This window comes from Podarcis filfolensis (assembly GCF_964270895.1).
Source record: "Podarcis filfolensis genome assembly, chromosome: 15".
NCBI lineage: Eukaryota > Metazoa > Chordata > Lepidosauria > Squamata > Lacertidae > Podarcis > Podarcis filfolensis.
In genome coordinates, this window is record NC_139618.1 from 34,692,200 (window position 1) to 34,707,139 (window position 14,940).

General features: G+C 44.6%; 1 protein-coding gene across 1 annotated transcript in view; it reads right to left on the minus strand.

Annotated features, from left to right (window-relative positions):
* Positions 1 to 14,940, minus strand: part of NUDCD3 (NudC domain containing 3) — a 56,197-nt gene that overhangs the window by 5,880 nt on the left and 35,377 nt on the right. Inside the window, exons 4-5 of the mRNA XM_083588990.1 lie at positions 12,964 to 13,107; positions 1,954 to 2,142 (exon numbers count right to left, since the gene is read on the minus strand). Of these exons, the coding sequence (XP_083445116.1) occupies positions 1,954 to 2,142; positions 12,964 to 13,107 (333 nt within the window). The remainder of the gene's footprint in view (positions 1 to 1,953; positions 2,143 to 12,963; positions 13,108 to 14,940) is intronic.

Below are 14,940 nucleotides of genomic sequence, written 5' to 3' on the forward strand. Positions count from 1 at the left end.
TCGATAACATCTTCTCTTTCCCCCTTTTTGTAGATGGGGACAACCATTTGCCTGCCTCCACTTCACAGGGATCTACATCACCTGTTCTTCAGGAATTCTCAAAGATTATAGACAGGAGCTCTGAAGATTACACCCACAATCTCCTTTAGTACCCCTGAGTGCAGTTCCCTTACCACCTCTTTTCCTATGCTGGGTTTCAGCTCTCTCCCTGCATCATTTATTCTGCTACCCCAGGTTAAGCACTGTTTCCTTTAGGGAAAGGACAAAGTAGGTGTTGAGCAGTTTTGCCTTCTCTGCCACCCAGTAGCATTTCTCCATCTTCTCCACACAAGGGATCCACTACTTGCTTGCTCTTGCTTTGGACATAGTCAAATAAACCTTTTATGTTATTTTTAATTTCTTTTGCAATTTCATTCTGAGCTTTGGCCGGCCTGACCTTCTCCCTGCAATTGCTGGCAACTCATATATACACTTCCTTCATGATTTGTCCTATTTCTTATATATGCTCTTCTTACACCTCAGCTCATCTGTAAGCTATTTATGCAGTCTTCCACTTTCTTTTCTTGTTGGAATTATCTGTCTTTGTGCCTTCAAAATTTCACCTTTAAGAAATTCCCCTCTATCTTGTGGACTCCCTTCTCTTTGACTATTTCTGATGAGAGTGCATGTCCAACTACACTTAGCTTTCCTTTGCCTGTGTATAATGAAACCTGAGGGCATGATCGCTTCCTCCCAATGTTCCTTGTACTTTCAATTTATCGATCAGTTCTTCCCTGTTGGTAAGGACCAGGTACAAGGGAGATGACCCCCTTGTTGCTTCTTTTACCTTCTGGGAAATGAAATTGTCAGTGAGACAACTGAGGAATTTGTTGGAGCTTACATTCTTGGAAAAGTCTGAGTTCCAACAGCTATTGGGGTAGTTGAAGTCTCCTATGAACTACTATATCTCTTCTTTTTGAATGTCTGGTAATCTGCTCTAGAAAGGCATCATCCAGGTCCTCAGCAGACACCCACGGTAAGGTTGTTCCCTACAATTTTTACCCATATATTCTCAGGCTGCCTTCCACATTCCTAGTCATGCTGAGATCGAATGACCTGTTCAGAGCACAGCATTTAGGAGTGACATTTGGTACACTCTGGTATTATCATACAGATGACAAATCAAGGAGCAAAAACACAGAGCTAGTTTTGCGCCGATCTGGATGCTTTCCATATTGCTCACAACCAAAGAGCGGAAAGTGGAGTTTTACTGCCATTAGCCCTGCACTCGAAAGATTACAGCAATAATCATTTGGCTAATGCCATAACACACCAGAGACACAGTTGCATCTGGCAAGTCTCTCAGAGAAAGGTTATACATTAAATGTTGTACACCTAGATGCCGTTTTGAGCACTGAAAACAGTGGCATTAAAATCAGGTTTGCAAATGAGTCTAGAAAAGATAATTTTGTTAAAACTCGGAACATCTCCCTGTTAAAACAGCCATCCAGATGATGTTCTTAACTGGAACTCCCCTAGTAAAAAGAAGCAGAAATCAGGCAAGTGGGTACGTATATACAAAATTGATTTTGCTTACTACATACAAGTCCTACTTAGGATATTTGCTCCTGTATTATATCTGCCATAAAGGAAGATTTTCTGGAACTGGGTCACAGAAATTCCCAGGAACCATCTCACACAAGTAGAATTTGGCATTGTGTTTTTTATTCTTTCTTCCCCATAAGCTGTGGGAGGAGCCCCATGTTACCTTAGATAGCCTACAATGGAACTGGGGGAACCGTCCTCTCCTTGAAGGACTATGCAAAGTTACCCATTATGATTTGAAGCCTGAGCTATGGCAGAACCAAAGTACCGCAATAATCCAAACAGTCTACCTACCGCATGCAGCACATTAAGAGAAGCAAAGAACTGCATGGTCAGCAAATCAAACAATTTCCTCATTAAGAAACATACCATCTCATGGCTCTGTGGCTTTCCCTGCAGCTTTTGGTGGTAGTCAAAGGATAGCCTGTCCAGCACAGCATGCTCTTCTTCATCCACCGTAGCCATTGAACGTTCTTTATTGATTTTACCAATGTCAATCTGCTCTTCTCCTTCCAAGATGGCACTCCACCAGTATTCACCTACTTTGCTCAGGTTGATCTGGAACAAAACAGAAGCAGCTGTAGTTCAGAGCTAGACAATCAGCAGCAGCCAGACCTGGTCTAGAGAAATATGTCACAGAATCATAGAATTGTAGATTTGGAAGGGAGCACAGGGGTCATCCAACCCTCCGCAATACAAGAATATTTTGCCCAATGTGGGACTTGAACCCCCCAACCCTGAAATCTCATCCTCTGAGTCTCATGCTCTACCAGCTGAGCTATCTGTCCTGGGAGTCATGGCTGTGTTACTTAGAGATCTTAAAGGAACAGACCAAAAGAATAACCAGAGTTATGAGGAAAACTACAAATGAAGGAACACTAATCCCTATGCCAGAACAGAATTCAGCTGCACCTGCCATTCTAACAAGGATCTAGAAGAAATAACTTATATTATCATCATTCATCCTTTGCCAGAATAGGATACATTTATCACACATTTGGAAACCAATTTCCCAAAAACTTTGCACATTGACCTCCTCCCTGCTTAAACTATCACAACCATTTCTAACAAATCTGACACCAAGATTATTTTATTTCTTCCCAAAGGGCCTCAGCTGAGAAACCGTCTGTTTTATATGGATAAAGGTGAGTAATGATAGTTAAAAATTTACACTGCTTTATTAGCGCTTATTAGACTACTCCGTGTTCACTGAAGAGCTCCGTTGTGAAAGCCAGAGGAAGTGCTCAAAATTATTCCACATACTCCAGTTTTAACTGTTGTAGACATGTGCCGTGAAATCCTAAGGATGTATACTTTGAAGTATGATCGGTCATATTCAGTGAGTTTTACGCACAGATTAAGAGAACGCAAGACTGGAGCCTTTGGACAGAGTTCATTACCATACCCTACATCACTTGTTATGCATCGCTTTGTATAAGCTCGCTAAAGTTACTAGCCTGCAAAAAATTGCACTGGGCTGAAAGGTTCACAGCAAAAGGGGAGCAGCCAGCACAGAAACACTAGCTAATTTAAAAATGCCTTCTATCAAGCAGACTGGCAGAGGAGTAACAGAGCAAGCCATTTCTCCCTCTGCCAGTCTGCTTTGCTTCTGCACTCGTCACAGAGGAACAGGAATACCATCTTTTACGGTTAGCATGGCAACCAAGTGGGCTGGCAGATCAATCCCTCCTCTACCACCCACCCTCTTGCCTGTATGGAATTCCTGGTCACTTCTGGCTACTAGGCAAGTTGTTAAATACAAGGCTGAGTGGGCATGAGAATAGGTATCAGAATTACACGGTGCCTCTATCGCACTTTACAATGGATCACTGTATTCCTTACTTCAATAGACATCATGTGTGTTACTGTGCTAGTACTGAACATCCAGAATTTCCAAGGGAATGAATGAATCGTAGAATTGCAGAGTTGGAAGGCACCCTGAGGGTATTTTATTTTATTTTATTTTATTTCTATACCGCCCTATACCCAAAGGTGTCAGGGCAGTTCACATAAAGGATCACATACATAAAATCAAAATATAACAACAATCCAGTAACACCACCCCCCTAAAAAGAGCCAGCATTTTAAAAAGGATGTAGATCAGGTCAGGTAAAGGCCTGGTTAAAAAGGAACATTTTTGCCTGGTTCCTAAAGGTGTACAACGAAGGCGCCAGGTGAACTTCCCTGGGGAGAGCGTTCCACAGACGGGGAGCCACTGCAGAGAAGACCCGTTCTCGTGTTGCCACCCTCCTGACCTCTCGAGGAGGAGGCACACGAATAAGGGCCTCAGAAGATGATCTCAGGGTCCGGATAGGTTCATAAGGGAAGAGGCAGCTCTTGAGGTATTGCGGTCCTGAGGCATTTAAGGCTTTATAGGTCAAAACCAGCACTTTGAATTGGGCCCGGAAACTAATTGGTAGCCAGTGCAGCTGGACCAGGAGCGGTGTAATATGCTCAAACCGTCTTGCTCCGGTGAACAACCTGGCTGCTGAATTCTGCACCAGCTGAAGTTTCTGAACCATCTTCAGAGGCAGCCCTACGTTTAACGCATTGCAGTAATCTAACCTTGAGGTTACCAGAGCATAGACAACAATAGTTAGTCTATCCCTGTCCAGATAGGGGCGTAGCTGGGCCACCAACCGAAGCTGATGGAAGGTACTCTGGGCCACTGAGGCCACCTGGCCTCACGTGACAGCAAAGGATCCAGGAGGACCCCCAAACTACGAACCTGCTCCTTCAGGGGTAGCATAACCCCATCAAGAGCAGGCGACCTCCCAGCCATCTGGTCTGGGGAACCACCCACTAACAGTGCCTCTGTCTTATCAGGATTGAGATTCAGTTGTTGGCTCTCATCCAGTCCATTACTGAGACAAGACACTGGTCCAGCACTTCCACTGCCTCACCTGCAGATGTAAAGGAGAAAGAGAGCTAAGTGTCATCAGCATACTGCTGACAACGCACTCCAGATAACTCCACCCAGCAGTTTCATGTAGATGTTAAACAACATGGGGGATAGAATTGAGCCCTGCAGAACCCCACATTGGAGGTTCCACGGGCTGAAAAGCATTCCCCAAGCAACACCCTCTGCAATGCAGGAATCTCAGCTGAATCGTCATAGAATCATAATATAATGCATATCATGCTTGCGAGGAAACGTGCTCAAAAGGACATTTCAGTGCACCAAGAGGGCAGTGCTATCCTCCTATGCCCTTAAAGGGGGGGGCGTGTATTACTCATTTTATTTCACCAAATTACTCTGCAAGCACAGCTTTGGGGTGGTTTCAACACCTGAGTTTCAGCTGTGTTATTGCCTCATCTGATCCATATAGCCAACGGGGCAACAGCAAGGCAGGTTGGCAAGAGCAGACATCACCATCTCTAGAGTGACGCCTGTGTGCCAGCAAGTCGGCTTCAATTTCAGCACTAAACAAAGCACAAAGCATGTAAAATCTCTCACAGGACTATCTCAATGTACCCACCATACGCAACATGACAGGAAGCACCCCATCCGAATTGGTATCGCTAATCCTCCCTTCCAGAGACACAATCCAAGCACATTGATTGGCTATGAGTGACATCATGCCCAGTTTTGTATAGCCTAAAAATTCAAGGGCCTGATTAATTTGCAGAGATAATATATAGCCATAAGTTATGGTGGCAAGAGGCCAAGCTTTTCAGCTATTATTGAACTACGCGTGGATACAGCCAATTGGCTTTTGGCTTCAGTCAGTAACATAATCCTCTTCCTATCTGGGCCAATATCACAGAGCTGGAAAAAAGGTACAGGAAAAAGCAACTAAACCAAAATCTGTTGGGATGCATCCCCTTCTCTATGAAGAAAAGTTAAAGCCTTTGGTGCTATTTAATTTAGTCTGGGGGGTGGGGATAAGATTAAGGTTGGCATAAGATGTTTCTACACACACACACTCTCTCTCCCCCCTTCTTCTTCTTCTTCTTCTATCACTTGTAGCCAAGTAAGATTGTCTTCCATGAACACGTTTTTGGGTTTGGGATGGGTTTTTGGAAGACGCCTGTGCGTGAATTTGTTTTATGCGTGTAGATCAGTGCACACTGACCAACACACAGTCTTCACAGTAAGGCTCTATTCCAATGGGATGAGTATCACGGCAACCGGTAGATTCTTATCTGAAGCCTTCATCTTTCTTCAAAGCATTGTAACATACCGCTTGTTATCTTACACCTGTTCTCTCGTTGAGGACTTCTTGGATCATTCTTTGTCTAGCTCCTCCCCTTTGACCTTACAGCCTTGGGTGACCCTGTTGGGAGTATGAGACTCCCGATGGCTTTGCTCACAAGGGTCATAGGAACATGGAAGCCCACTCACCACAACAAGGTGATGATCCTGTGAGTGAGACACACACACACGCGTGCACATATACACACACACACACTCTCTCTATATGAGCTGTGTGGAAAGTAACTTCTCCTTGCATACTACTAGGGAGCACCCAGTAAAGCTAATTTGCAGAAGGTGAAAGCAATTTGTCTCCTAACACATAGCTTGTGGGATGCATGGTCTTTCCCTAAAGGACAACTGACAGATATGGCAGCTAATAGAACCTCCACATTCAGGGGAATTATTGATGCTGGGTATCAGATGCTTTCCTGATGTGCATCCTACTATTGTGCGGGGAGGAGAAGGAATCTGGCTAGATTAGGCAACCTTTGGGGCAGGATCCAGCAGAGCGGTCCCTGAAGTACACTGATTGGGAAATTAATATAATCTCGGCTAACTCTTGGTGGTGCAATGCTTTGCACCAACCAAGAGAGGCACTTCACACTTTGTCAAAAAAAAAAAAAAGCTATTGCACCAAAGCCCTGCAAGTTTCTTCCGAAGTGCACAGGAGTGGGCGGGAACAAGGCTGAAACGGGTTACACTTTTAGCTGCCACCCCAGCTTGACGGGGCTGCATGGCCTGGGTGCACTTGGAGATGCAAGAATCTGTTCCATGACAACAAAGAAAAAGTAGCTTCGGAGAGACAGTCTGGCAGGAAGAGAAAGCTGCTCTTTGCGAGCGGCTGCCGGGGAGAGAAGCAAAAAAGGTCACAAATTCCATATGCTGCAAGGAGAAGGTGAAACGAAGAGGCGAGTCACATATTCACTTCAACAACTTGTTTGTCGGCGGGGTGTGGAGAGACAGGATGCACCACAACAGCCCAGACGAAGAGAGCTTCATCTGCGGTAAAGCAATCACACCAGCATGGTATTTCTAAGAAAAGTTTGCATAAGGCGCTGGGAGGGACAATCGTCCATCTGAGAAAGACTGTGGGAGGACTCTTTGCCTTGGGAACTGAAGCTGCAAAAAGGAGGGCGTTCCAAGGGAAAATTGTTGCTTTTCTCAGAGGAACCCCAAAACATAAGATAAAATACTTCCCAAAATTGCTCTCGTTTTTGAGATTGCTGTGGTTCTAACCTGCAACATACACCTCTCCTTAAAGATCTTCAGGAACTCCATGGAATGGTGAGGATTGCAATGTCTTTCCGTATATGCGTGATGCAGCCGCATTTGTAATATTATTTGTTCAGATTGGTACTCTTTCAGATTGAAAGAATTGTAGAGATGGGGCGATTTAGCTGTAGCCCTCCAGCTGTTGCTGGACCATGAAGCATGGACAACGGTTAAAGACTACAAAAGCTGTAGCTCAGCAGAATCTGGAGGGCCACAGGAAAGCCACCACTGGAAGTGCCGGAAAGGAAGACCAAAATGAGCAACAGTTTGGAGCGCCTTCAGGGGACACAATTGAGGTTTATGAAATTATACATAGTATGGAGAAAGTGGGTTGGGAGAAGCTTTTATACCTCTCTTTCTCTCTCATAACACTTGAACCCAATGAAACAGATTGGTAGGAGATTGAGGACATACAAAAGGAAGTACTTCATCACACAAAGTCGAACTCATTTGTGGAATTCACACTGGCTCAGAATAGTACACAATGTAGTGATGACACTGGCTCAGAATGCTTTAAAAGGGGTTGAAGACCCCCTTCCACTGATTTCAGTGACATAGGCAATTATTTTCCAAAACCCAGAATCCATGCAATAAAGGAAAACATGTCCAACTCAAGCAAGGGTTACTGCCACAACACGTTTGACCTTTGCATCCCCATGAATTTATACCCTTCCTGCCTGCACGTTTACAGGTCAATTCCACACCTAGAGTCTAAATGTAATTTGAAGGAGCCCTAGGCGATTTTACTTTCTCTTGAAATTTTACAACGGTTCCAAAACGCACATAAAACAGAGCACTTGAAAATGTTCAATAGCTGAACCACTAATAATGTTAGGAGGATGGTTGAAAACAAAAGTTGGCAATGCGGCATTGTGAAAAAGTTAGGGTTGTGCTGTCACCATTCCAACCAAATAACGTACCATCCCATCTGTAGCACAAGATGGCTCGGTACAAACCGTGGTTTGGCACTATGTGAACATGCCTTATGCTTGCATGCTCCCCCTGCTTCTCCTCTTGTGTGTTCCAATTCAATTAAGCAACTTCATCTTTCAGTCATCTAGAAGTGGGATCTTAAAACTGAGAAGTTATTTTCGATCACCTGAAGATAAAACCTAACTTTCAGAATTTGCATGCCCTCCAGCCACTATATAGCATTATCCAATTTGGCATTTAGAACACCACTGAAAATTAATCTCCGGGTCTGCTAATATGAAGGCTATCAGCCTTCTCTTTACGTCAGCAATCTGCCTCACCAGAGATCTGTGTGTTCTCAATTGTACTAGAGACAGATCAAAGTAACTGCTAGGTTTTGTATTTTTCAAAATATGTGGGAACAGCCATTGTTCCTTTGTCCCAGCAGCCTCTGCATCCTAAAATCAGTTTACACCTAGCAATGAGTAATTTATTTCTGACTTAATCATGAGATTACCCTGCCCTGCTGCAATCTTTGGGATTTTTTTTCTTCTGAAGTGCATACTACAGTTTGCCATTATATATAAACTGGAAAGGTATAGATCACCTGCAAATTAGGACTAGTTCATGCTAAAGAGAAGGGGAGTAGGTCAATTGGGAACACGCAAGGGGAGAGGGAAGTGACTTAGCCTAGAGCACATTCTTCTGATAACATGGGTTTGAATTCTGAAAAAGTAATCCGGATAGCAACCTTTACTTCCTCACAGCTCTTCTCTCAAATCATGCACTTCTATAAATACTATGAACTTGCATAAGGTTTTTATTCAAAAGATGTTGCCCATAATAATCTTGTCAAATCACTCCTCTCAAAGCAAATATATATATAGTGCACAGGATGTATTCTTTAGATAATTTCCAAAAGAGGACAATAAATGTGGCATATTATGCACGAACATTTGGAAAGTTTTCAAATTAATTTTTTCCTAAACCAATTTTTTACTCAGCTGTTATCAGGCAGCGTTTAAATGCTCAACACTATAGCTGATATTGGGGTTCCTCCCCCCAAATTGAGATGCTGCTGCCATTGTAGCATTAGGTGGGTTGAGTCTATCTATTTGAACCTGTGGAATGGTTTATTGAACTGAGCCATTGGGGCATTTATAAGTTTTATTCTTGTAGGAGGTTGTGATGACCAATATGCTATGATGCTCTTTGTCAGTTGTATAGTTCTGTTGACCTAAAACTGAATAAAACATTTATATATATTTTTTAAAAAAGATGGAGAGAGGTTTTTCACATACATTCTAACCAAGCAGGTTTTCCCCGAGAGCTTGGAAAGGGGAGAAATGAAAGTGTTGTGCTCAACACCCAGCACTGGTTGCTAAAAAAAGCTCCTGTGAATCTATTTTGGTCACACTCTTTGACACACTAACTAGCGTAATGGAGAAGGGTCACACACAAAATTATTATTTACAGGAGCAGAAGTTTGGAGAAGTTCCTTGTTCTCCCTTGGTCTTGGTTCCTGAAGCACAGTACTTCCTTTAAACAATTCTGAAAATGCAATTTCCTCTTAAGTCTGCAGTGCTTCCTTCCTGTCTAACAAGGTTTTCATTCTGTCAGAAAACAACACCTAGTCTACTTTGGGGAAGGAAGGAAGGAAGGAAGGAAGGAAGGAAGGAAGGAAGGAAGGGAGGCCTCACTGCATCTATGACAACCAGTTCCATGATATATGTTGCTAGAGCCCCCAAACTCTAAACTGATTGTGAAGCCAATAAGGGAGCAAATTTGCAACTGCTGATGGAGTTTTTCCACTGCTTCCTACTATTCAGTTACTCAGTCATCCTCTATACAAAGAGGTCCAGATGCCAACACACTTATTAATTAGCAGATCCAATTAAAATCAGGCATGTGAGTATTTTGATTATCCATAAGGCTACTTATGAGCATGGATTCTAGAATTTAACATCTTGAGTCTCTTGAACCCAGGAAGGGGGGGGGGGGACACCAGTTGGATTGTCCACTCTCCCGTCACATGAGACAGACAGACACCTTCTCCTACTGGAAATCTCCCAGTCATCTTTTTGGATAATGCAATATCAAACCTAAAGATGATGAAGTTAACCACCAATCATTGCAAAAGATGGTAAGTCCTCTAAGCTGGTCCTAGGGCTGGATCAAATGACAGCTGAGTCAGGATAAGATAAAAGCAGTAGGCTGAGTGGGTTTAAGGCATTAAAAGATGCTGCTTCTCTAGAGGTCCTGGAATTCTTACTGACATTAGCAACAGCTCCCTGAAGGAACTAACAAGCATTAGTCACTTGATTTAAACCACACAAGCAATGGTCTTAGGATGTTTTCAGCTGTGTTGACATTTTGCCACTGCTTTATATCATGGGATGCAGTTCATAAGGTATCCAAATACATTTTTGGGAGTCACAGAAATACATGGATATTATGGTACCACCATATGTTCACAAAGGTGTGTTGTTGTTTTTTACTACATTTCTTATTTCCAATCCTGGCAAGCAATCAGAAAAGTGAAAAATCAAAATTTGAAGCCAACTCCTGTGTACTTGCCTATCATCCTAGAGGTATCATTTGCAAATTAAACGCGTGGGCAGACACACACTCGGCGGCAAAACACAACACTACCAGCACATTACAAGAATGCCTGAACAGCTACCAATAGTAAATAGATGACATCACTGAACACTGGAGGATAGCTTGCCAATGCACTGCTGCAAGCTAAATATAATTATATGAAATCCCCTCCCCAAACTAATCTGCAGTTTTTTGTTGAAATCCTTTCATCTCATTTAGGGAGAAATTCACTGTCCACACTGTTGTATATCCGTCTCTGAAAAGTGGAATGAAACGCAACACTTTAAAGGTAGGCAGTAAACTTGCCTCACAATAGTGCTATTCCAGAATTACGAGAGTTCACAAGAATAAATGATCAGAAAAATTATGTTCCTTATATGTCAGTGCAGACCAGTACCTGCAACTAATCTAAGTCACCTGAAACCACACTGAGAACGGAAAAGGTTAGATCCAGATCTGGAGAGATGCCAGGAGGACAAGGCCTGCAAGGACCAATGCTTGGGCCTCCATCACACCGAAAATGCGATAACGGGCAAAGACCTTCATTTGAGCAGCATGTGAAATCAAGTGCCACTTGGCTAAGGCCTCAGCAATTGCCTAATTATCACTTCAAAAAAAGAGCTTGGAGCAGCAGATCAGGACTGCTGCAGCACCTGTCAATAGCACCAACTATCGCTCGTTAAACCCAAATTTCTTAACTTAGCCGAGCCATGCAATTTTTTTCCTTCTGCAAAATTTTCAGTAGATACCTGCAACACCGCCCCCCCCAAAGCCCACCATTTTCTCCTCTGATGTTTAAAGGTAAAGGGACCCCTGACCATTAGGGTCCAGTCGTGGCCGACTCTGGGGTTGCGGTGCTAATCTCGCTTTATTGGCCGAGGGAGCCGGCATACAGCTTCCGGATCATGTGGCCAGCATGACTAAGCCGCTTCTGGCAAACCAGAGCAGCGCACGGAAACAATATTTACCTTCCTGCTAGGAAAAACTTTGATGAGTTTTTGAACTGCAAGGGGGGCAGGAGCCGGGATCGAGCAATAGGAGCTCACCCCGTCGTGGGGATTCGAACTGCCGACCTTCTGATCAGCAAGTCCTAGGCTCTGTGGTTTAACCCACAGCGCCTCCCACGTCCCTCCTCTGATGTTTAGGAGCACACAATCAAGACACTGCACTAGAGTTTAGAAGAAATCCCAGACCCAAGGGAGGCTGAACCAAAAAATGCCTCAGCTCTTTCTTCCTCGCCACCTTCATGTCTGGAACTCCCACAACACCTTCTTGTTGGCACCCCCATCTCTCTCCCGCTTCAAATCCCTCCTAGTTCTCCCCTTGGTTCTCATCACCTACTGAAACTAAGCCCAAGGACATGGAATTGAAAGGATGTTCTTCATCTGTTTGGTGTCGAATCTTTCTTTGTAGCCTTCCATGTATTCATGTTTAAATTGTAAGCTCCTAAAGGCAGGGATCTGTCTTTGTTTTTACTCTGTAACACAAACAAGGATGGTGCTGCATTTTTATATATAAGAAACTGCCATGGGCTCAGGTTTTATGTGGAAGCCACAAGCCTAGAGCAATTGTTGCAAATATGGTCTAAAAAACTGTCCTGTAGGAAAACCTTGTAACCAAGGTTTGCATGGAGAAGATCCCAGTTCCAATCCCTGGCACCTCCAGACATGACTGGAAAGATTCCTGTATGAAACATTAGAGAGCTGTGTAAGACAGTGCTGAGCAAGAGAGACCAGTGATCTCATTTGGGATCGTGCAGCTTCTTACATAGCAAGGTTTACCTAAGCCCAAGGAGATACGTTTCTGTGTACCGCAAACAAAAAATATCCGTTCTGATCCTCCCCTATTTCTGACCATCTGTGCACTAAACCAGGAGGTTTTTTGTTATTGCTTACTGTATTTTGACCCCACCATTTCTCCTAGTAGCTCAGGGTAGCAGACAAGATCCCCACCTGAGGTTCCCCAATGAGCTTCATGGGCTTTAAAGGGAGATGAAAGTAAAGATGGGAACTAAAAATAAGGTCAAGTGCAGAATAAGGGCTCAAGTAAGAAGCAGAAAGAAAAGGACAAAGCAGAAGGAAGCATACAGCCTAAAGTTAGAGCAACAGCAATCCTCAAGTTAAACAGATTGGGTCTGATCAGTGTACTGACGTCCATGCAAGAAAAGCAGTACAGCACATGCAAAATAGTAAGTGGATGGAGTGATCTTCTGGTGCAGCTAATTCGGTAGCTCTGTAGCAGAGCTAAGGAAGCAATGTCTCTGTTCCAGCCTTCAAGAAGAACTCTTGGCATTCCCAAATCAACCCAGAAGCAACTAAAGCTCAGAGACTTTCGAGGGGGAAGCAGACATGTACCGAGAACACACATGCACAGTGAAAAGGAGAAGTTGTGCTTACGAGGATACACTTTCCTGGTTCCAGACTCCAGACAGAGTTCTCTGTGTTGATCTTGTGAGTGAGGGTGCCTTCCATGAGCACACGTGGCCCACTTCCCTCCACCACAGCCACGCAAATTGAACTACTACCGATGTTCACAGAAACCTGGGGGGAGGAAAAACGATAGAGAAGAAAATTAGAAAGGTAATTTCACCCTTTGTTGCTCCTTCCAGAGGACCTGAATGGAATTACAATGTGGGACAAACAATGAGGTTTACAGTAAAAGGTGAAAGTACCCATGACCGTTAGGTCCAGTCGCGGACAACTCTGGGGTTGCAGTGCTCATCTTGCTCTATAGGCCGAGGGAGCCAGCGTTTGTCCACAGACAGCTTCTGGGTCATGTGGCCAGCATAACTAAGCCGCTTCTGGCAAACCAGAGCAGCGCACAGAAACGCCGTTTACTTCCCTGCCAGAGCGGTACCTATTTATCTACTTGCACTTTGAGGTGCTTTTGAACTGCTAGGTGGGCAGGAGCTGGGACCGAGCAACAGGAGCTCACCCCCGTTCGAATCGAGGGGATTCGAATGCTGACCTTCTGATCGGCAAGCCCTAGGCTCTGTGGTTTAGACCACAGTGCCACCCGCGTCCCAGAGGTTTACAGTGAGTAACTTAAAATATCTCTTATCGTTTGTTATCTTGCCTTTCGTTTTTACTATAAAGGGCCCAGGGCCACTTAAAAACACAAAACAAAGCACAGGTTTTGTTTTAAAAAGAACAATTGTCAGAGCTACCCTAGGTCCCAGCTCACAAAGGACCAACGCTGCTTCGTTGTTAAGTATAAAAGTCTTTATTGAAGTTCAGTTTCACTTCCAGAGCCGCAGCGCGCAGCCCCACGTCTAAAGTGTCAGACCACTGATGCTCCGTCTGAGTCTCCTCCCCCTTGACACCAATTTAAGATTCTAGCCTTGCTCCACCTTCTCCGCTGCTCCTTCCTCCTCTGGGTCCGCCTGCCCGCCGGGGTTCCGCCCTTTCTAGCCTCTTCTCCCGCTGATTCCCCTGAGCCTTCTCCCTCCCTCCAGCGGGCTTTAGGAGCTGGTTCCCCATCCGGGTCTCCTGCTGTTCCGCGCGCCTGCACATTTGAACTTGGCGCGCGCGCGCAGCCAGCAGCTTTCCTCCTGACCGTTCCACTGCTGCTGTCACTGCTTCCCCCATCGGGGGGGCTAGCTGCAACTGACCTCCCCTCCGTTGGAGGCGTGGTCAGCCCTGACTCCCTCTCTGGAGGAGACACTGCCCCTGACACATGTGACTCCTCCCCCCCACTACACTCTGGTGGGGAAACTGGTCCCGATCCTCCACTGCTGCTTTGGGGTTCCCCTCTGGCTCCTTGTTTCTGGTGCGTCCCCCCTGGGACCCCCCTTGCCCTGACCATCGGCGCCCCCTTCTGGGAATCTTCTGATTCGCTGGAGAAGCTCATGGAATCTCTCGGGCCACTGTCATACTCCCCTACGCTGCCCTCGGATTCTTCCCCTTCGCTCTCCCAATTCTCTCTCCCCAGTGCTCCTGCTCCTGATTCCCTGACAACAATGATGGCATAGTGAGAGACTAGGACTAAGAAGACCCTCTCAGATAAGGAAAACTATAATTAAGCTGTCATTTCCACCATTATTCCAAGGTATAGAGGCTTTCTAAAGTAACCCTAATCATTCTAAGGGATCGAGACAAAAATAATTTCTATACATTAAATTAACTCTTTAACATATCCTAGTGGAATTCCTTCAGTTAACAACAAACAAAACAGAGTGTAAATTATGGGGGAAAGCCTGCAAAGCTTTCTTTCACTGATATAGACATCGGGTCCAGAGGTTCTATGATCAGTACCATGATTGTGTACAATTGTCATGATGAACAGCGGAGACTGTCATATGGCAAATCCAAGATATGTGGGGCAGGTGACTTGCCGCTTGTCAAGGGAGGCAAGGGCAATATAGTACTGCTGCA